Below are 22,853 nucleotides of genomic sequence, written 5' to 3' on the forward strand. Positions count from 1 at the left end.
CTGGCGCTCCTGTTCACTGCGCCTGTCTATACCTCAACGTCACCTCTGACGTCACGAAAGGCAGCTCGCTGGGGTGCGCGCGGTCCAGCGATAATGCAAGCTGCTTTTCCTACTTCAAGCATGTATGTATGTGTGTGCGTGCGCGTGCGTGTGTTTTCTTTCGCCTGCTCCTTTTGATAAGTAAGTTTCTTGTTTTGCCAATAAACCTCAGTTGAAAGTGTAGCGCATTTTGTGGGTCCCTTCTTCGTCCTTGTGTGCCGTTCCGTCGAAGTACTTCCATCGTGCTATAGTTTAGGCCACCTAGCCCAATTTCCCGTTTTCTTATTCCTATACTTCAATTTCCTTCTACGTTTTATGCAAAGTAAACTATTTTACGCTTAACAAGAGGCAAACAGGAATCTAAAACAACAATTTCTCTGATATCACGAAAAAAGAAGATTACTCAAGTTGTTCACTTGTTGACGAAGTTGCGAGAAACTGCAGACAGTGCAGCTCCAAGATGGCTGCCCCCTTTTGCGACGCAGGCAATACGAATCTTAACCAACTACTTCAATACTCGTTCGTGAGCGCAGACCTCATTGCTAGTCTGCGCGCATGCTTATATAGCAACATTCTGTAGACGCGCTAAAGTTCCATTTACGCGCGCTATATCACTGCTATACAAGCGTTGTTTCGCGGCGCTACACATGCGAACTGTACGTATACCTCCGAGTGGGCGCAGGCGGGCCGCGCAGAAGTCGACGAGGAAGGCGTGCACGCCGAACGTGTTCACGTGCAGCATGCGTCCGTTGAGCCGGAAGGTGAGCACGTCGTGGTGCGCCTTCTTGACGAGCACGTGGTCCTCGCTCAGGGCGCGGTGCTCGAACTCGAGCACCTCTTCGGCCACGGCCAGGGTGAGCGCCACCTGCTGCACCAGCGACCACAGCTGCAACGGGCTCTCGAGCTGCGCGAGCGCGAGGAAAGAAAGAAAAAACGAGGACCGCACGTCTTTATCGGCACCGCTGAATCACTATACAGCCAATGACAAGAATGCGAAGGAGGCTCCGATCCTGTATCACCCTTCCGTTAAACAAAGAATGGTGCGCTTGCTTTCCGACCGCATACACGTGCTTCAAGAAGTACAGACCCTTTCCAAATGCCACCGACACGAGGGTGCTCGCTGTGCTGCCCTGTACAACGGACACAGCAACAACGAACACGGCATAAGCCAAAGTCCTTTTCTGTCGCTTCTCTCGAAAAACAGACCGCGCCTCCCCTTCGCCCCCCTCTCCAAGGCACATTTACGGTGTCGCTTGCGACAACTGCAGACGTCATTTCCACTTCAACGCGGGTTGTCCGATACGCGTTTCGACGGTTTGTGCTGCCACGCGACCGCCACCTTCGCCTGATGCAGTGCTGGCGCCGCATTCTCGGTTAATCGCCTTTCGGGGATGCTTTCACATTTGCATACCCGCCGTGGTGGCGCAGTGGCTTCGGCGTGGCGCTGCTAAGCCTCAGGTCGCGCGATCAAACCTCGGCGGGCACTGCGGCCGCATTGCGATGAGGGCGAAATGCAAAAAACGCCCGTGTGCTGTGCGTTGGATGCGCGTTAATGAACCCCACGTGCTCAAAAATTAATCCGGAATCCCCCACTCAACGGCGTGCCTCATAATGATATCTTGGTTTTAGCACATAAAACCCCACAATTGGATTTTTAACATTTGCGTGACGTAACTCGAGTGTAACGCCTCATTGGAGCGACGGGTATCCTGAACACTGGTTCATCCAACGAACGTGCACTGGAGAAGTTATATCCCCAAGGGCCGTCGACCGACCGATTACAAGGCCTCTGCGTACAGCTGAAGTGGCCTTATCGAGAAAGAAAAAAAAACATATCACTATTCATTTGTTACTGAACATCGTTATCTTCCCCGAATCCACTGAGAATCAATCAAATTGTTCCTCCTTACCGTGACGTTGCTAAGAGGCCAGCCAGCGAAGGTCATGTGCAGAACCACGTAAGGTAGACAGAGGTCGTGGTCATCTGCGCCACATTAATGAACAAACGAGCATTTCCACTTGCATTATAAGCTGATCTTGGTACATTTTGCATTTAAATTTCACAACCTCGCAAAATTGCCTAACTTCCCAAGTTGACAGATTTGCCCATGAAGCCATCTAACGCCGTCGTAAACTTCGCTGCCAGACTTTCATAACTTATAGGACTGGCGCATGCCTTCATATCGCCCTCCAAAACTATAGGCCACGTGCTTGACCCCCGCTCACTTGCTACTCGAATATAACTCGCACGGCCTCAGAAATCGGCAGTTTCCGTTTTAGCGACATTTAGTTTTCATTTGTTGTTTTTTCCCTCTAATACCAGCCGATTCATGATATATGCACTGTAGTGGGAATTGATAGCCATAACACCAGGAACGAACTAACCAACCAACGTAGGTTGAGCCTCTGCTCGGGCAGCTCGCCTAGGAGCTGCCCAGCGGCAGACGAAGCATTTCCGCCGGTTGCGTCGCTCATTGTTCATAAAGAAAGCGCGAACACAGGAACGCTTGGCTCGCGCGGAGCGCGTTCTCCAGCGGCGGCGGCGGCGCAGGCGAAGTAGCGCATGCGCAGTGGGTTCGAAGTCCCCGCCAGCGTTTTGTTTCCATATATAGTATCGGTGGACGCGCTTGCCGCATGCCCGGTCGCCGCCGTGGAGCACATCTCGTGCGGCACTCTGCTTTCCTCCTCACCCTTTCGTCATACTCTCCTCCTCCACCTTCGTCCTCGCGCTCTCTTCGCCATCGTCGTCTTTCATCCCCCGCTGCGTTCGCACTTTCATCCTTCGCTGTGCTCATCCGCTCGGTTACGCCGAGGCACGCCGACGCTCACTCAACGCAGGAACGGACGCCTAAGAGCTGCGCTCTAAAAGGCCTATAGATAATACGAAATTCACTCGACAGTGTTGGCGACATTGTTAGCGACAATGGAGGAAGATTTTGCCAAATGTTAGCGACTTCTTTGTCTCAGTTTAGCGACACTCGAAAAAAAAAGCTGGCAACAAAGGAAATCGGTAATTGAAGACAGCTTCAACAGCGCGCACTCAATTATTCCAGCGACATATCCCGGACGGGTGCTCAGATTTTGGACATGCGCTCTGGCTGTGTACAGGCTTCGCTATATACACTGGTTCTACGCGCACGATTGGCTCTACGCCGCAGGCGACGCGTGCGGTGCTCGAATCGCAGAAAAGCCGTGATTTTAAATATGCAATAGAAAAAGAACAATATCATCATCAGCCTATATTTATGTGCACTGCAGGCTCAAGCTGATTCCAACTTTCGCCTGCAAATTTTCTAACTTCAACACCCCACCTAGTTTTCTGCCGTTCTCGACTGCGCTTTCCTTCTCTTGGTATCCATTCTGTAACTGTAATGGTCCACCGGTTATCCATCCTACGCATTAAGTGGCCTGCCCAGCTCCATTTTTTTCTCTTAATGTCAATTAGAATATATCGGCTAACCCCGTTTGCTCTCTGCTCCACATCGCTCTCTTCCTGTCTCTTAACGTTAGGCCTAACATTTTTCGTTCCATCGCTCTTTGTGCGGGGGAACGAAAAATCAATATATCTATATATAAAGTCACAGATGTTCACGTGATGTTTGAGCATTCCAAGATAAGAGTATGTGTCCTTTCCCCTCTCCCATTCTACCAACTAAGGACTCGGGCCAACCTGTTTTTTTTTTGGTTTTTTTTTAATTTCGAATTCAATAGATTTTTCTATTCAGCTGCACGTAACTATGGGTTCAGTTCTGCTTATGAGTGTCAGAATAAGCAGACTGCAGAAATTTGGTCATTCACTCACAGTAACAAACAGTGGCGCACCGACGGGGAGGGGGGGGGGGATTCGGGGGTTGTAACCCCCCCCCCCCCTGAGGCCGACTTAACCCCCCCTTTTGTTTAACCCCTTTTCTTTCCTTACGCATTTAAGCATGTAAGTACTGCAACTAAGATGTAAGACGCGCAATCGTCTGCACACTCGCAAAAAGCGCATTTTTTTTTTACAATATCCCGTGAAGAAATCGAAATTAGTGCTGTTTAGATGGTATTGGCAAACTGTCAACCCCTCCCCCCCCCCTCCCCCTGGCAGAGATCCTGGGTGCGCTACTGGTAACAAAACACGCACGCACTCACGCACGCAGAGACATGGCAAATGTGCAATAGAAAAAAACAATAGCCGTAAATCGGCTATCGGCAAGACAGGAGCATACCGTCGGTAACGTAGCCCGAGCCCTTCCGCTCCCGGTAGCTGCGGCAGGCGCTGGTCAACAATTCTGGGTACTTGCCCCACACGCAGTACGCCCTGGGAGAACAGGACAACAAGAATGCCTGCTGCCAAATGCAAAGACCAATGGAATGGAAACAACGAATGCGCCTGTCGGTGCAAGCAATCGATTCACAGGATATCGCATTTCGCTCGGTTATTGTACAGTTCTTGTACAGTAATCTACAGTTGTGTAGGCCCTATAGAAAACTGTACATGAGTGTTTGTATAAACTTTCGTGCTATATGAGAGCTTAGCTGGCCACGAGCCATGGTTCTCCTTTCTCACCTTTTGGTGACTATTCAGCGTTTGATATCAACAGATTACGAGACAGATCTATTAGCCAAGCTTCTCTGAACCCCGTGCCTAAAGAATTCGATTACTTCAAGTTACGCGTGCGTAACTTAGAATGAAATGGTCAGGTGTTACTTTCTTTAACTTCGTTAATTTAACAGCGAAGCTGTTAAGGGCTCACCTTTCGATCGTCGATTTTTGATTTTCATTTATGTCTACTCTACCATTTTCTGTCAATGTTTTACAATCATTTGGCTTTGTCAATCTACCTTTTCAATTTATCTTAAGTTTTGTTGCCTCTGCCCAGGTGTATAAGCGTTTCACATGATTTTTTGGGTGTTTTGTTTCGATGAGCACAGCGCTGTGTTTATTTTCGTCGCCTGTCTTCTGTTTTATGTGTTACTTCGTGCTGCCCAGGCCAATGCCTACGGTAAGAGATTTATGTGTGTGACACGAAGGCGGTACGCGGGTGAGTTAATCACTGCTAACGGGGAGAATGGTGCCTCTGAGAATATCGTTGCGCAGGTACTTGGTTTGAACTTTCAGCAGTTTTCACGGGGGGCACACAGTGTTGTAATATTTTGCAAGCACGAAGCGCACTGCATGTTCTGTACGCCACCGTGTTGTCTACAATGCCAAAACCTGGCAAGCGCCACCTTCGAGGCGCCGCATTCCCAAGGTGCTATTTAACTATATTTAAGACAATGCATTTCTTGGCGAGGTGCCCACACTTTTCTGTATCGGGTATGTTTCCAGCCTCTTTCGTGAGCCATCCCAGATATAGTGCAATCTAAAAAAGTGCCCCAATCCCGAAAAAAAAAAAATAAGATTTGGCACCGTTCCTCTTGGTGGCACCAGTGGTATCGCGGTCGGTGGTTCTGATGGTACTATTGTTCCGTACCACCATGTGCTAACAAAATGTCCTGTAGCAAGGTGAATTCCCATGTAGCCCCAGGGGAATTCTACCTCTCGAGGCGCGCAGGTAGCCCTCGTGTTTGAACGAGACCGCAGCGGCGGCTTAGTGGTCGTGCATCCGCCTCGTATGCATGGAAAGTACTGGGTTCTAATCGCGGCACCACCGGATATCCACCGGTTTTTCTAGTGGTTGGAGATGTTCCCCGGCCTGGTGCTTGTGGGGGTTCCTATCTCGCAATGGGGCTCTACGGAGATCTTGAGATTTCGCGGCCCTTGTCAAACCATAGACGGTCTTCTGATAACGTATGCATGCGCCGTGCCTGTACGAGGGCAGCCGCCGAGTGCATTTGTTAAGAAATGATAAATTAATGGGAATGAAAATGGATGAAAAGACAACTGGCCGACGGTGGGGCACGAATCCCCCCCGTCTTCGCATTACGCGTGCGAACTTCAATAAATAAGTACAATCAATTTCCCCTATGCTGTTCTTGGTGTATACTTGTTTGTTGGCTTCTTATGATGTGACTATACCCGAAAGATCACGGCCACCAGTGATACCAGGGGCACATATCCATTAGAACGTACATATCGGCCCACATATTTAACCTTCACTATCTCCGGGATCGGACCACAAAAGAGGCTAGAAAAACATGCCCGATACGGAAAAGTGATGGTAACTCGTTAATAAAAACTTCGTCTTTTTTTTAAAGAGCTTTGAAACAACACTTTACAAGTGCTAAACTAAATGAGTCTCTCTCTTTAGTGCCCCGTTAATTCGAATGCACGCTGAAACAGCTCAACTAGAGAAAGCAATAAGCAACAAGCGCCATGCTGTGGTGCTTGCCGTCGTTTCGTTTGCGACGCTTCTCTTTACGTCGTATAGCTGAACCAACCATACCTCACCAAGGTGAGGGGTATTCGTTATTTCGTGTCATCGATTCTCCAGGCAAACACTGCACGCTGCCACTGTATAAGAAAAACACTCACGTCCGCAATCTGGAAAGCCCCACGGTGGTGTTGTGAAGATTGGCCACGATGCCTTGCAGAGCGCTAGAGAAACACAAACACACAACATGTTGAGTGTCCGGTAATTCACGCAAACACACAGCTAAGAAGTGAAGTGTACACACAGCGCTCACTTAATGTATATACTATATACAGTCGAACCCGGATTTATCGAATCTGAAGGGGATCACAAAAAAGTTCCATATATAGGTAATTCGATATACAAAACAAAAATTTGATACAAAAATTTTCAAGGGGATTTTACTGCTGTTCGTTATAGACAATAATTCGTTATGTCTTAGTTCGATATATCCGGGTTCGACTGTATGTATATAAACAAGTTAAGAGAAGGACACACGTACGAAATGTCTGGCTGGCTAATGATTCGGCTGGTGGGCCAGCCTTCGTCAGAGTGAACACGCAGTGTGTATATAGAATTCGGAATATTGCTATAATTCCATTACTCTGTTCACTTGATACTCATCTAGCCACCGTACAACTTTGCGAAGGCTGGCTCACCTACCGAAACGTTATTAAATCAGACATTTCGTACGTGTGTCCTTCGTGCACCTGCGTATCGCATAGAGCTATAGGGTTCTAGTTCTGCGGGCCCACGTGAACGAATTGGTCGCTCGTCATTGCGCTCCGATTGGCGGTGAGAGACCAATGACTCGGAGCTACTTTTGCGGCATGCCTCTCACCGCCAATCGGAGGTAAGAGGCATGCCGTAAAAACAGCCCCGAGACACATTCCCCGCGCGGCAGGAACATATTGCCGCCCTCCTGTTTTCGCGGCGCGCTTTCTGCCACTTGCGGTATGTCGCGTTTTATAGCGCGCAGCTCCCGCTCCTATACGGCGAGCGTCGACGTTGTACCTCGTAAACGAGCGCCGCGAAGGATGAAAGCGAACGCGGAGATGAAAGACGGCGATAGCGACGAGAGTGAGAGGGGGAAAGCGAAGGAGGAGGGTGCGGCGGTATACCATGAGGCGGAAAGCGCTGGAAGATGGTGGGGCGAAAGCGTGAAAAGAAAAGCGTAGTGCCGCGCAAGACGGGCTTTGCGGCGGCGATGGCTACGAGATGGCGCCAGAGTAGCGCGCGTCAGTCTGTATAGAAAGAAAGCGCTGCATGAGCGGAGGTCTGTCTGCGCGCGGGCTGTTGGGAATCACGCCCACGCGTCATCCACGCGTCGCCTATCGCGATCTCCCGATTAGCGAGGCAGTCGATCGCGCCGCACTTCGCTCCGTTGGCAACGGTGCCGCACGAGACAGATTGTCCGCGCCAGCCAATATATCGCGAAATGAAAACGCGTATATACAGCTGCGCTGAAATTTCGCGTTAGGGAGTATCGTAATCGTCGGTGAATTTTTTTCCCCGCTAGTGTGGCCATGTCTTAACTGATGTTTTAAGGGTAGTGCCACAAGCTGCATCGGAGGAAAGACAGATACAGAACGACCGGGCAAAGCGCTGACCGGACGCTTTGTCCGATAGTTATATCTACTGTTTGTGGCCTTCTTCATGTGCAGGTTTTCACGCTATACCCTGCTAACATTTTTATCAATGCCGGCTTCGATCACCATAATTCTATACGAGTGATACATAGTCAAAGGACGACCTGCCTTCCCACGCGCACTTCGGCCAACACCAGGTCTCGGTGGCGCACCACGTACTCGAAGCGAAGCACCTTGATCACCTGACCGACGCCACTTGCCGACGATGCAGAACACCTCCGAGTCGGTGCTCTCGTTCAGCTTTGATGCAGCCGCGAGCTCCGCTGTTGTCATGGGCCATGCACATGATTATTCATAGACATCATAAGGAAAGTGCCCGGCTGTTTGAGGCTCGATTCGGTTGCCTAAGGACAAAAAATGCACGCAGCAACTCCTCTGGGAGTTGTCTAAGTATGCGTAAGCACTGTGCCACTTGCTCATCTCCACGCAGCGTGGTGTCACTATAAATCTTATCAAACTTGATCCGACCAGCATAAACACTTAACTTTATCGGTCGTTATCAACCTTATCGGACTACATCTGACCCTTATCAACCCTCATCGGTCGTTATCGATCAATCAGTCTAAATTATTTTCATTCTGTCCAGATACAGAAAGAAAGACTGCGACAAAATGCTGTTTTTCAAAACAGCTTGACTAGTTCACAGCCCCATAGAAACATTTCGGAGCGGTAACAGCACTACCGTAAATAAAAGGAAAATTGACAGTTAACCGACAGCGTAGTACATTAGGCACACATTAAGGTATGGGAATGTAAAGTTAATACTTAGTTACAGAAGAGTTTAAGCAGTTATTACAATATGCACAAAAAATTAAGACAAAACAGTTTCTTAGAAATATGAAAATCTGAAATGCTATCAAATTACAAATATCTAGGATAAATACACTGAAAATACAAGAAAAAACAGTATAGAAATCAACTTGTTACAAACAGCTACATACAACCAAATAAAACAATTCGATACGATTATCGATTTGATAAATAAGACAAGCTGTGTAACAAAAAAAAGTGCTAAGTAGTAGAAATTTCGGAGCTATATATCACTGTATATATAACTTGCGGATATCCTGATATGAGCAATTAAACTAGTCAAAATTGTTAAGGTCATAGTAATTTAGAAGGGAGGGACGAGTAAGACGAGCGCTCTTTTCCGGAGTTTAATCGTATACTGTGTCTATACCTCCCAACTTTTTCCGTGACCCGTGGGATAATTTAAATGCCTAATTCTTAAATTGGCCAAAATGCGCAAATTTGTTAAGTCCTTACGAGTTCCTAATTTGAATTTCCTGCTTAACGTATAATTGTATGTCTGGTGTGTATTAACTTACCTGCTAAAGTGGATGTCCATCGAAGCTATTGCAAATTCAAAACCACCACTACAAGTGTTGATGTGTGTGTGCAATGCTTTATTGATGGTTCGGATGCTTGTTTTGAGCTTGTTCTTTATTGAAACGTGTGCTGTTTTGTGTGTTGTATGGATGATTTCAATGAATGTATGTACTGTTCGCTTCACTTTGCTGAGCGCTTGTAGCCTGTACCTTATTATGATCGAGCCATTGCATTTTGTGTTTTGCTTGCTTACGGGGGTGAGCAATTGCATTAATGAGCAATTGCATTCGTCTTACGTGACGGGCGGACAGGTTTCTCGTTGGGTGTGCACAGAAATGCTTACGCATTTAAAACATACCGGAGCAAATATTCGGAACTAGATGAGGCATGTGTATGCTGCAGCAAATAGCTGAAGCACTCGGCACATCCTCATGGAATGCGAAGGGATTCACCCAGTGGGACCCGTAATTGACGCACACCTTCCAGAAGCACTCGGATTTAAAGTGGACGGAAGCGGCATCCGGTCAGCAGTTGAGATAAGCAAGAGACGTTTAGAGTATCGGAGGGGAAAAAAATTAACGCAGAAACTCCTCTGGTAGTTGTCTAGTGTGCGTAAGCATTGCGCCAATTGCCCATCTCCACGCAGCTCGGTGTCATTATCAATGCTACGAAACTTGATCCGGCCAGTACAAACGACAGCGCCGCGGCGACGCGAACTGGTGCGGACGGTGGCGCAATAAGGTGCATTGATAACGCAAGCAAAGTACTGCAGGTGGCGGCGCCAGATGCGCTGATGACGTTCCGATCAACTTAAGCCGTCATCTTAAGCTTGCGGCCATGAAGAGCCGCAAGCTTTTCAAGCATGATATCTCCTCCATCTTTAATTAAATTGACTGTTATTCCATCTTCTCCGGCAGCTTTTCCCCCTGGTCATGCCTTGCAAGGCCCTTCTAACTTCATCGCTAGTTACAGAAAGAGCTTCTGTGTCCTGTTCATCACTACTTCGAATGAAATTAGCTTGGCTGCTCTGGTCACTGTACAGGTCAGTATAGAATTCTTCCGCTGCTTTTACTATGTCATCGAAATTGCTGGTGATTTTACCCTGCTTATCTTTCAGTGCATTTATTATTCATACATTTTGCCTTGTCCTATGCCAATTTTTCTTCTCACTGATTTTATGCTGCGTCCATATTTTACTGCTTCCTCAATCTTTTCCACGTTATAATTGCGGATATCCCTCACTTTCTTCTTGTTGATCAGTTTTGACAGTTCAGCGAATTCTATCTGATCTCTCGAGTTTGCCACTTTCATGTTTTGTCGTTTCTTTATTATGTCGTTTGTTACTTGGGAGAGCTTACCTACTAGTTGCCCTTGGGGCCTTACCTCCCACTTCAATTGCTGCTTCTGAGATCAGCCTAGTTGCGGTTTCATTCATTACCTCTATGTTCTTTTTTGGCGAACATCAGCCTGAATTCGTCTGCTTTTACCTTTACTGCGTCTAGGTTGGCCTGTTTCTTCTTGACTAATTTCGCTCTTTCTGTCTTCAAATTGAGAGAAATCCTAGACCTTGCTAACCTATGGTCACTGCACTTTACCCTACTTAACACTTCTACATCTTGCACTATGGGCTTTTCCAGGTCCACTTCCTGAAGAAGGTATTCATTATTCGGAGCCTATTCCTTTCCGCGAATTCTACCAAAAGTTCTCCTCTAGCGTTCCTAGAATCGATGCCGTATACGTTGCCAATTGCTTGCTCACCAACCTGCTTTCTCCCCACTTTTGCATTGAGGTCGCCCATGACTACAGTATATTGAGTTTGCACTTTGCTCATCGCTAATTCAATATCTTCATAAAACTGTTCTATTTCTTCATCATTCAGCTCCTATGCAGCTTTATTACGACGACTGCTACCCTCTCATTAATGCTGTTCATCATCAATGACCCATCAATGTTGCCCGCTGTGTCCTTATGGATTAGAAATACTACCCCGAATCCTCTCTTATCTGGAAAGCCTCTGTAGCAGAGGACGTGGCCGTTAGTCAGCACTGTATAAGCCTCACCAGTTCTTCTAACCTCATAAGGCCAATAATAACCCAAGCAATACGTGATAATTCTTCAAATAGCCCTGCTAAGCTAGCCTCACTCGATCGGGTGCGCGTGTTGAGCGTTGCCAGGTTCAGTTTCCAGTGGCGACCTGTCCGGACCCAGAGATTCTTAGCACCCTCTGCCGCCTATATAGCAGGTCTGACCGCCGCCTTGGTCAGGTGCTCCGCAGTCGCTGGGCACCGAGGGCCATGGGTAAGTTGGAGGAGTCATTTTGGAGGTAGCGGCCGTATACTGCACCAGGGATGGCAATTCCTGTTCTGGTGAGGGAGTGGCTTTTTTTGAAGCTTAGTGGGCCTTCCTAATTTGGTTGCACCTGGACTAGTATAACCCCACTAGCTCTCGGCAATTTTTTTTGTGACGGTGTCGGGCGCCACTTCAAGCCTGAAAATGTAGTGGACTGGAGGAGGATTCGAACCTACGACCTTACAGATTAGAAGCCCGTTGTTCTACCTCTGTTCCACGCCACCACGACAGCCCAGTATTATGTGAAGGTTAATGCGTTACGGACGAGCTAAAACTACAAAATTTGAGCAGAACTCAGCAACGATGATCATCCAAATATGCGAATAGCCGCAATGCGTCGCACATGAGGCGTTCATTGCAGCCGAGCTCATCTCGCGCTTCACTTTGGACGCGCCGCGCCTTCTGGTGGCGCCGTCGAAAAATCGGCGCATTCCCAGCGGCACATACCCGTGTAAACGGCCCAGATTCTAGACTGCAGGATCCTCGGGATCGGCCCACATTTTTGACGGGATAGCGAGAGAGCTGGATAGCCGAAAAAAAAAAACTGGTCCGGCAATGCCAAGAATGCTATATTCACAATAAAATGCGAACACTGACCGCGCAGTTGAGAATGCAAGATGTAAGCGTGGCGCGCATAGCGGCTACGTAGTACAAACAGGAGCAGGCCCTTTCTCTCACATTTCCTTGAGGACGACGTCGAAGGTGACCGACGCCCCGTGCCTGCACTCCTGCAGCAGCTCCCCGAAGACCCACTTGGAGGCCGGCGCAAGATGCGGCTGCCCCCACGGCACCGGCCGCGGCTCGGGCCCGCTCCTCCGCTTCGACGGCGGCCACGAATGCGACGAGCCGCCGCTCACCCGGCGAGCACCTCCAGTTCGACGCGGAGGAAGAGCGGCTGTCGTGGGCAAGGGCTTGGAGGCTGCAGTGGACAGCGCCGCGGGCCGGCAGAAGCCGTAGGGCACGCAGTGTGGGGTGGGCTTCGCGGTGACGTCACTCGTCGATGGGAAAGCTGAAGCGATTGGCGCGCGCGAGCAGAGGATGGGTGAATTTACGGATCGCGCAAGCGCCGCGTCATTGCGTTCACGAAAACGAATTAAAGTAATAGCCGTGAATCAAAACTCAAACACTGAGTTCCACGCTAGTTCGAACTGTGTGCACTCGTGTTGTGTCCTTGCGGCGCGTCGTCCAGTGCCCCCATATAATTGTACGTTAAGCGATAAAGTTTTGCTACGCATTACATTTAACATATCCCACATTTCCACCAAATGTAAGCTCAGTGTGACGTAGAGCTCTCTCGGGACATTGAGAAACAGACTACATATGGCCTTATAACGATTTCGAGCACACGCTAAGCAAAGTCTTTACAAATGCTATAGCATTTTATTCACTTCGGTGACGAATGTAACGGAGTATTCCACGTATTATTGCGATAGCAATTATATGGACACTTCGACCGGATTTCTGCCGTCGTCGTCGCCGTGAGGTTCCGTATAGATTTCCAAGGCCGACTAAAATTGTCGCCGCGCGCCGTATGCGCGAGCGAAAGCGCGCGGGGGACGCGCGCTATCACGGAGGGCGAACTCCCCCGCGCGCTATCACGGAGAGCGAAGGCTCGGCGGAAAGCAAACGCGACCGTCGCGTGGGGGTATGGGAGGGAGGGAGGCGGGGCGGCGCTGTGCTCCGGCACCAAATAGGGTGCCTCGATGCCAGCGCCCACCCTAGCACCAAAGGCGTATCTTGCCACTCAATCTCCCACGCGAAAGCAACAAAGCGGGAAGAGGGGGGGGGGGGGGGGCAGCTTCTCCTCTGCCAACAACTTCTCCTTCGCAGTTTGCCCGGTGGTGCCCGTCGCCCGCACTGTCTCTTATCTCCACACGGCTCTGACCTTTGTATGCGCTGTGAATTCGCCGCTCAGTTTCCATTGAAGCGATAGACCGCGCGAACCTGCGCTTGCTGCCAGCGTTTTGACAGTCGTTGGCTGCGGTCATTCAGTGTGATATTTTCATGTTTGCTTGTGCGCGCTGACACCACGATTGTTAATTCAGTTAGTAAGCCAATGTTTCCAAGTTTATGCAGCCGATAAAACTACTGTCCCTACTCCGAATAGCTCTCTACTAATTTGCTATCGCAATCGATGCTTCGCCTTTCGGGCGAAACTGCGACATTTTTTTTTTCGATAAATGTGATCTTGGTTGTATTTACAGTTCCCCCACGGATAAATTCTGCACCGTTCGTAAAACGCACCTTTAACGCTTGGGAGCATTTGCATTCGCAATTCATTGCTAAGACCACAATCAACCGACATACTGTAACTCTATACATCGCCAATAATCACGTTATTTTCACCATATATACCCGAGCTTCCCCGTTTAGCTCACTAAGGACACCTGAAGATGCCGCCATGCCCGCCCCCCCCCCCCCCCCCTTACCTGGTCACATGCGCGTCCCCGCGCCCCCTTAAATATGCTTGGCTGCACCACTAAGGAAAACCTAGCACGCACCTCGTATTATAACGCATGGAAATAGCGAAAAAAGAAAGCAACAACACAGTTTTCAGAAATTATAAGCAACGCTTTAAATGACTCAGAAACGTTAGTTTCGCCACACATCATATACTCAAGATGTCCGACATTCCCACCAATTGTATGCTTGGAGTTGTATTGTGCGCGCTAAGAACAACACGTGCTCTTCGATAGCGCCGACGGACCGTGCGCATATCAGGGTGTTCCAAAATCGCCCTCTCTTTTATTTAATGTACAAATTGCAAACGACCACTCAATAAAGCCTAAATTGTTCCCTTGCACGCGCGACGTGTCACGTGTGTCGAAAGATCAGAACGATACAGGTGTGACGTAGATTTCTCTCAGGAAACTCCATGGGAGACAGAGTATAAAATGGGCATATAAAACGCTTTTGAGCACTTGCGAGGTCTTATTTACAAAGGCTGTATTTGATCCAAATACATGTCACTTCGCATACAGATTTGGCCTATAGTGTTCCCTCCATGTTTACTAAGTTTGACCTCGGTGGAATTTGTAGTTGACCTATATATACGGCAGCGGGCTAAGTTCTGCGCCGTTCCTAAATGTCACTTATAACGATCCAAATCACTTGCATAAGTAATTTGTTGCAAAGGCCGCAGCTAATTAACCCATACACTCGCATCTCTGCCTACGCGTAATCCATAACCTGCACCTTACTTTCCCCCAAGTATAAAAAAAAGTTAAATTAGTGCGCACAATAACGCCGTGGAAACATATACACTACAAACATCATGAAAATTTGGAATCAAGGATAGTTCGTTATTAATGGCAAAGCTCCTAATTGAGCCAGAGCGAGACGTTGAGTTCTCTCGCAACACTTAGAAACATAGCGGGTAACGGTGTCGTAATATGACGCTTGAGGGCACTTGCTTAACGATTTTGTTTCTCGTTATTTAACTGACTGTCTTGACACTTCACTCATACAAGCCAAGTTTTAGTTGAGTGTTTACGCGTTATCGCATTTTTCTCCTTTATGTACTTGTCCCACGTTACGTTGGCCCATATACAGGGTGTTTCAGCAAACACTTTCAAAAATTCTTAAAGGTTGCCAGATAGCACAATTCTAGTTTATGAACTGGTCTACTCGAAGAGGCAGACACTACTTGCACAAAAAATTGAAATGAATAATCGTCTAAACAACAAAAATTCACTAATTAAGCTTTTAACTAATTACCTGATGACCCATATTGCAATTTACAAATTGTAGCCGTGGAGTTCACAAGGTAGATCCAACTGGAATTAATTCTCAGGATGGCACCAGTTTCGAGATATTAATTCCCAAGCTTTGCGGAGAAATGCATTGGCGTTCCAGTTAATTTTGTGCTTCAATGCATAAAGCGACGTTTTGTTAAGAATCTAACTGGAACGCCAATGCATTTCTCCGCAATGTTCGGGAATTAATATCTCGAAACTGGTGTCATCCAGAGAATTCGTTCCAAGTGGATCCGTCCTTGCGAACTCCACGGCTACAATATTGTAAATTGCAATATGGGCCATCAGGTAATTAGTTCAAAACATAATTAGTGAATTTTTGTTAATTATTTGATTATGCATCTCAATTTCTTGTGCAAGTAATGTCCGCCTCTTCGAGTAGGCCAGCTCATGAACTAGAATTGTGCTATCTGGCAACCTTTAAGAATTTTTGAAATGTGTTTGCTGAAGCAACCTGTATATCACGTCATACGCAAGCTCACTAACGTGACCCATGAGATCACTCCGCCAAATCTTAAGTCACTGTCTGCCCCAATCACGAGTGACATATATAGTCCATGTCTCGCGCCTTAAACCGCACACCACTGTAGACCCTATAGTTGCACCATGACGGTGCTTCTGCCGCCGGCGGGTAATGTCACGGGCGGCGATCCTGTGGTCGGTGCTTGGACGACGACGATTATACGGTGTGGCTGTCTGATGTGCACGCGCTGGCCCTACCATTGCTGCAGCGTTGCGCGCCTTGCCTTGTAAATATATCATCTCTCTCTCTCTCTCTCTCTCTATATATATATATATATATATATATATATATATATATAGCTTCTCCCCGTAACAATATGCAATCGTTTGCAGGAATAAAGAGCAAGAGAAATATACAGTTCACCCCTGACGTATACACGCAGGTTTCGTCATATACCAAAGCGAGAGCTTACGCGTGGAAAAGGTGCGTTGTTTCCGTTCAGTTCCTTGCGAGATTCCACTGCAGACACGGTCTCCTCCAGCGGCGCCCGGGTGCTTGCAGGGAGTCGTCACGCACCGCGGGGACTGCGGTCTGGCAACCCTGGCGCCGTCTTTACGCTTGCGCCCGTTGCGATGCCACCTGCTTGCGAGGCAGCAGCGAAAGCAGCTGATAATGGTCGCCGCACCTGACAACGTTCTGTGGTTTTACGAGTGGTCGGCGCATTCCCGGTGAATAGGATGACAGAGAATGTCCCAGAAAATGTTGAAAAATATTGTCACGTTCCCGTGACAGTGGATAACCAAACACTGCCAGACTGTAAGTTAAAAATTCCCAGGTGTCCTTAGCTATCGCCTAAGAGACGTGAAGGCGAAAGCCTTAAAGCCTACTGTAATTCACCTCAACCCTCCTTAATCGACCCTAATCCTCTTTAATCCACCTTAATCCAATCACTAATCAATCAGTAATTAACTTTGCTAATCATTAATCCTCTCTCACACACGGTTGGACATGCTTTGGTTGGCTTCTGGCGTTCCTTTGAGTCACGTGACTTTCTGTATCTCACAACGCAACCTTGAAATATAGAGATCTGAAGCGTTCGCCTTAAAATAAATATTTTGGGGGCGATACTGTGCTTAGAATGACAAGCAACCGCTCGAATCACAACGATTGCGGTGAGCGCAGTCGGTTCAAGTCTGTCCGCTATTTATGCGTGTATCACCGTATACATTTAAGAGTAATCGCTGGTGCCCGGGTACGTCAGGCAATTTACAACACTATTCGCTGAGCGTGCTCAATCTGATTCGATAAGGCCATTTCACTATGGAATCGGCAACAATAAAGACAACAATTTCGGACACAGTAGGCGCGTCTTGCAGTGAGCGATAACTCGATCACAATGATACAAATCCGGTAGAAAACGGCCACCCGCAAGAAAAAAAGTAAATAAATAAATAAAAATAATCATAATGCACGTGTAACAATGTTTCTGTCGTAAGCCTGAAGTAGATTTCGCAACAAAAGCTTTCTCTCGCCAGGACAGCACACACTGTAAACATATTTTGGTACAAATCGATCTAATAACTCACACTCTTACACCCGTAGGGGTGGGGTGCGAGTTATAGGCAGGAACACCCTTAAGGGTGCAAATCGATTATAAGTCACATTCTTACACCCGTAAAGATGCAAGTATGAGAAGCCCGCGAATACACGCCAAATTGCGGCGCGACTCGAGGCACTAATTTGCGTGTATTCGCGGGCTTCTTCCACGCTCTTTGGCCAGAACTGGCCCTTGCGCCATTAAAATCATCATCATCACGCTCCGAAAAACACTTTTATGTAGCAGGTTTTGAGCAACAGAAAGCTGTATCGGGAGTTTTTCATGTTGCTCTACAATTTTCTCATTGACACTTTTCATGTATTTATAATTTAGAAGTTGATTAATTAATTAGGACTAATTATCTAATTAGGCGGAACGCAAAAAATAATCTGAATATGCCCAAGCGAGGAGGAAAGCGGAGGAGGAGGGTATGATGAAAGGGTGAGGAGGAAAGCGGAGTGCCGGCGGCGACCAGGGGACGTATTCTGCGACGATCGCCTCGGCGATGTCGCCTTCGTGTGACGTAGGGCTCAACCAGCCAATCAGCTCATCGATTTTGCTCGACCAGGCAATCAGTGCGCGCCTGATGGCGATACTGTCGCCGAAAGTGATCGTCGCAGAATACGTCCCCGGACATGCGGCGAGCGCGAAAACAAAGCGCCTGCGCCGCCGCCGCTAGAGAGTGCGCTCCGCGAGAACCACGCGTTCCCGTGTTCACGCTTTCTTTCTGAACAATGAGTGACGCAACCGGCAGGAATGCTTCGTCTGCCACTGCTGCTAAATGAGCTACCCGAGCAGAGGCTCAGCGCCGTCGCCGAGAGGACCGTGTCGTTCAGAATCCCCACAATATATCGCGAATTCAAGACACCTTAACATCTGCGCTCAAAAGTCGCATCAGGGAGTATCGTAATCGACGGCGACTTCTTTTTTAAAGCGAATATTTCTGTGTATCACTGATTCATCCGTGAGCGATGAAAACGCACTAAAAGAAAGCCACCTTACACAATGGAACTATCTTCGCATCTGCGTACACAATAGAACAATCTGCGCACACAATCGTAGAACACGTACATTTTACATCCGCAGTTGTACCGATAAGAACAGTGGGGACTGCAACACCACGCTACCCAGACGAACTGTATATATCTGCACTGCATTACGCGCGTCACGCAATGCATTCCCGGCCGTCACCATGGGTAGGCCGCGGAGGTCGCGGGTTCAGCGCACGACAGAAGAAGAGGCTGCCATACGCGAACGTAACGCGAGCGCGATCGTGCCCGTAAGGCCGATCCCGTTCTTCGGCAACGGCAAGCTGTCCGTGAAAGTGGAGTGTGTGCACGTAATCAACGGCTACATGATCTAAAATAAAGGCTGTGCAACTTAACGAAGTGTGTCTTCATTCAACTTCAATGTTAAAAAATTACAATCCTAAACAAGCAATCAAATCACATGCATCGCATCGGGTCGCTCAGCATTTCTAGGGTTCGTTGCGTTCCAAAGGTCTTTGGACTTCGATTCAGTTTGCATGGGAGAAAGCTTCGCGTTAAACCATCTTTCTTTAAGAACGGCCTTTGATTTTATTTTTCTTTATTATTTGGCCACCTCCTAATTGTGCGTTCACTGCGGCAGGGAGAAAAAAATAATCTCTGACGCCGACGGCAGAAATCCGGTTGAAGTGTCCATATAATTGCTATCGCAATAAAAATTACAATCCTAAACAAGCAATCAAATCACATGCATCGCATCGGGTCGCTCAGCATTTCTAGGGTTCGTTGCGTTCCAAAGGTCTTTGGACTTCGATTCAGTTTGCATGGGAGAAAGCTTCGCGTTAAACCATCTTTCTTTAAGAACGGCCTTTGATTTATTTTTCTTTATTATTTGGCCACCTCCTAATTGTGCGTTCACTGCTGCAGGGAGAAAAAAATAATCTCTTCTGCACGCCTCTCCTCCCCCGTACGCACCCTCTCAATCTTTGAACATATGCTTCCACGTGGCTGAATACGCTGTCAGGTTTTGCAGGAATCCTCGATTATACGCTTTCATTCCTTCAGGCGTCACGCCACGTTCCACACGGTATTCCCTGCGTATACGGTGGCTCGCTTCGCTTCGTGGTGGTTTTAACGACGTTCGGTCAGTATCACGTGTTCATCCACGATCTCAGTCTCACTCCCTCTCAGACTCACCCACGAGTCGTATACCGTTTTTTTTTTCTTTTTTTTTTTTTTTTTTTTTAGACTGCACATTTTTCGAACGGGATTACTCGAGGAGGCGGACATTATACTTGCACGAGAAATAACAATACGTAATCGACTAACAAAATTGCATTAATTGAGTTTTAAACTAATCACTTTGCGGCACATATTGCAATTTACGGATTGTAGCAGGTGGGTTCGCAAGGCGTATCCACTGGGACGAACTCATTTCTCGGGATGGCACCATTTTTGAAATTAAATTCCAAAGTGTGCGACAAAATAGATTGGCGTTCCAGTTACTTTCGTGCTTCGACGCATCAAACAGCGTTTTCTTTAAGAAAGTAAGTGGAACAGCGAATATTTACTGCATGTTTCGCGGCGGCATATCTCGAAACCGGTACCATCCTCATGATTAGTTCGAAAACGGTATACGCACGAGAACTCACCAGCTGAAATTCATAAATTGCAATATGTAACGTAAGGTAACCACAGCTAATTAAAATTTTTAATTTCTCTTGAAGCCCATGTCCACCTCTTCGAGTAATTCTGTCCAAGCATTAGAATTGTGATTTTCAAACAGTCTGTATAGTCCAAAAAAAAAAAAAAGAAACACCTTATATGGACCGAGTCAGCTCAGCTATAGTCAGTCCAAGCCCGAAGTCCGGATAGGTGTCAGTCTTAACAGCGTCTACCGGAGCGGCTAGTGTCTGAGTGGTGCTCGTTAACTTTGCCGACCTGTATATGGGCTCTCACCTGACGATGAATAAGCTACAGGCCAGTGCCAGCAGTGACCAAATGTCCGGGAGCCACTCGCAATTCTCGCAGAGTTTCAGCCACTGCGACAACCCTGATGCGGCCAGGGCCTCAGCCGCTTTCTCGCGCAGCAGTGTCGCCTGGACCCACGCGCATTCTGTCAGAGGGAAGAACGAAAACATGAGAGAGAAAAAAAGCTCTGCCGTTACCCTTGCCCGGTGATTTCGCGGCTATGTAACGGCAGAAGAGGGTATTGCACACAAGGGAACAGCGAGAAAGTGACGAACGATATTGCAAAGGCGCATGCTTGCTTCGTATATGTACTTTCATAGCGTCGCGAGTTGCCCACGCGATATGTGTACGAGGCAGGGTTACACTCTCCTACGCCTCCGGATGGCAACCGCTTGGAGGTTATTAAGGCGAAAGCCTTATTAGATGGCTCATGGGTCGGAAAATCTGACGTCCGGCGTTACGGCACCGAAATTCATGGTGTCACCATGGTGCCACCAACAACGGTCGTGGGTTCGAGTGCCTTAATTAAGATGGTTAATTGAGGCACTCGAACCCACTACCATTGGTGGGAGTCCAACCCACGACGATAGGTAGGAGTGGAACCCACACCTTTGGTGTTACTTAAGGCGAAGTTAATTAAGGCACGGTTAAGGCATTCGTACCCACGACCTTTGGTGGGAGAAAACAAGTAATAGGAAGTAACAACGCATTCGAATGAGAATGTCAAGCATCTTAATGAATGTCTTGTGAGCGCGCAGGCTTTCGCGTTCACCCTCTTTTGCATATGCCAAAGTGACTGTCAACGTTGTTGTTTTTCAGTGGTCAGAAAGCCCGCGTGAGGTCGGGTGACGAGCCGCAGTGCGCGCCTTCGGGGCGTGTGGTAAGGATGCGGAGAACGGATTCGGGCAATAACGCCGTCTTGTATAAGCACCGAATTCGGATTCTGCCGACAGTCAACGGTTTCCTCGTCGAGTCCGAAGCGCCGACCATCACAGACCTCCAAACAAACCAAGAAAACGGCCGAAAGAGCCAAACTATATTGCCTTTAATCTAATGCTAAAAGAGAACTTTTACGTCGAGTTGTAAGAAATGAAATAGATTAAATGCTTACTTCCATATAGCTAAGCCATTTATTATAAAGTTTGTGTTATTGGGGTCCAAATCTGATGGAGCAAGCGCTGCAGTATAGTATAACTGCGTGAGCACTTACGAGCGAGGCTTGCGTTTCGAAGTACGGCGATCTCCTCCTGGACGCAGTCGCAACGGTCGTGCTCTCCGCAATACAAGGAACCGGCGGCGGAAAACGCGACGATGACAATTTTCACGGCGTACCATCCTGCGGTGCACAGACTGGCAAAGAAAAGCACGGCAACGACCAGGAAACCGACCAGCATTCGGGGCAACATGATGTCTCGCTTCTTTCTTTACTGCTTCTGCGAGCGACGCACGTGCCAGCGACGAAGAATGATGATGATGACCATCATCGTGTCCTAAAGAAGTGGCACAAACCCCCTGCATGGAAGCAATACGGTCTGAAGTTAGCGATGAAACCGCGCGGGATGTATAAAAAAAAAACTCGCAGTTTCGCCCGAAAGACGAAGCATCAATTGCGATAGGACAGTATAGTTTTATCGGCTGCATAAACTTGGACACATTCGCTTACTAACTGAATTAACAAGGATGGTGTCAGCGCACACGAGCAGACATGAATAGATCACACTCGATGACCGCATACAACCATTGTCAAAACGCTGGCGTGAGCCGACGGCAGAAATCCGCTTGGAGTGTCCATGTAATTGCTATCTCAATAATAGAAGAACGGCAACGGATAAATAAGTTGATAAAGACGAAGCGTTTTGACGTTGTTTTTCGTACAGTAGAAAAATCGTGAACAGAAGACAAAACAGTGACCTTATATATTCTCATCTTCCCACAAAGTGTATATAGAGGAGAGGGCGTGAAGCCATCGTGCCTGTCGTATAACTAGTTCGGCAGGCGTGTTTCTAAAATTGCACGACCCACTAAGCGGTTGATAGGTCAATAATCTGATCTAGTAGAGACAAAATAAAAAAAAAGTCAGTTTCGCCCGTACTGCAAAGTGTGATGCGATAGCTGGCACGATATTATCCGCGGTAAGTCTGGAATAGGTTGGATATAAACATTCACAGATGAAAGCGAGAAATCCGCTTTGCTTGTATGTTTGCATAGGTCGCTGGATAAAGATTCAGGTAAGAGTGCCTGGCCTACACCATTTACTTAGGTTCCGTAGCAAAAAAGATTGGAGGACGCTTAAGTTTAAAGGGCCCTGAACCACTTCTTGTCGGAGTGGAGAAAAACATTTGAGGTAAAAATAGGCTATTTCAGAAATACTTTGCCGCAA

At 47.7% G+C, this 22,853-nt stretch overlaps 1 protein-coding gene across 1 annotated transcript; it reads right to left on the reverse strand.

Moving 5' to 3' along the window:
- Window positions 1-482: 482 nt before the first annotated feature.
- Window positions 483-21,879, reverse strand: LOC119448960 (uncharacterized). The gene is made up of 8 exons (XM_049666585.1): window positions 21,684-21,879; window positions 20,481-20,618; window positions 12,380-12,710; window positions 8,132-8,254; window positions 6,497-6,559; window positions 4,248-4,339; window positions 1,950-2,023; window positions 483-943 (listed from the first exon to the last, which is right to left on the reverse strand). The coding sequence occupies exons 1-8, from the start codon at window positions 21,877-21,879 to the stop codon at window positions 599-601; spliced, it is 1,362 nt and encodes a 453-aa protein (XP_049522542.1). The 3' UTR covers window positions 483-598.
- Between the last annotated feature and the right edge of the window lie 974 nt (window positions 21,880-22,853).

The sequence above is a fragment of the Dermacentor silvarum genome, chromosome 4 (assembly GCF_013339745.2).
Source record: "Dermacentor silvarum isolate Dsil-2018 chromosome 4, BIME_Dsil_1.4, whole genome shotgun sequence".
Classification (NCBI taxonomy): Eukaryota; Metazoa; Arthropoda; class Arachnida; order Ixodida; family Ixodidae; genus Dermacentor; species Dermacentor silvarum.

Bases quoted from the DNA above. Each gene is read 5' to 3' on its own strand.
- LOC119448960 (XM_049666585.1), bottom strand. From the start codon at position 21,879: ATGTTGCCCCGAATGCTGGTCGGTTTCCTGGTCGTTGCCGTGCTTTTC. The intron at 12,711-20,480 runs GTAGCTTATTCA...CAATCGCTTCAG, and splicing joins GTCACTGCTGGCACTGGCCT to CTTTCCCATCGACGAGTGAC. The intron at 944-1,949 runs GTAAGGAGGAAC...GCGCTCGCGCAG, and splicing joins GGCCTCTTAGCAACGTCACG to CTCGAGAGCCCGTTGCAGCT.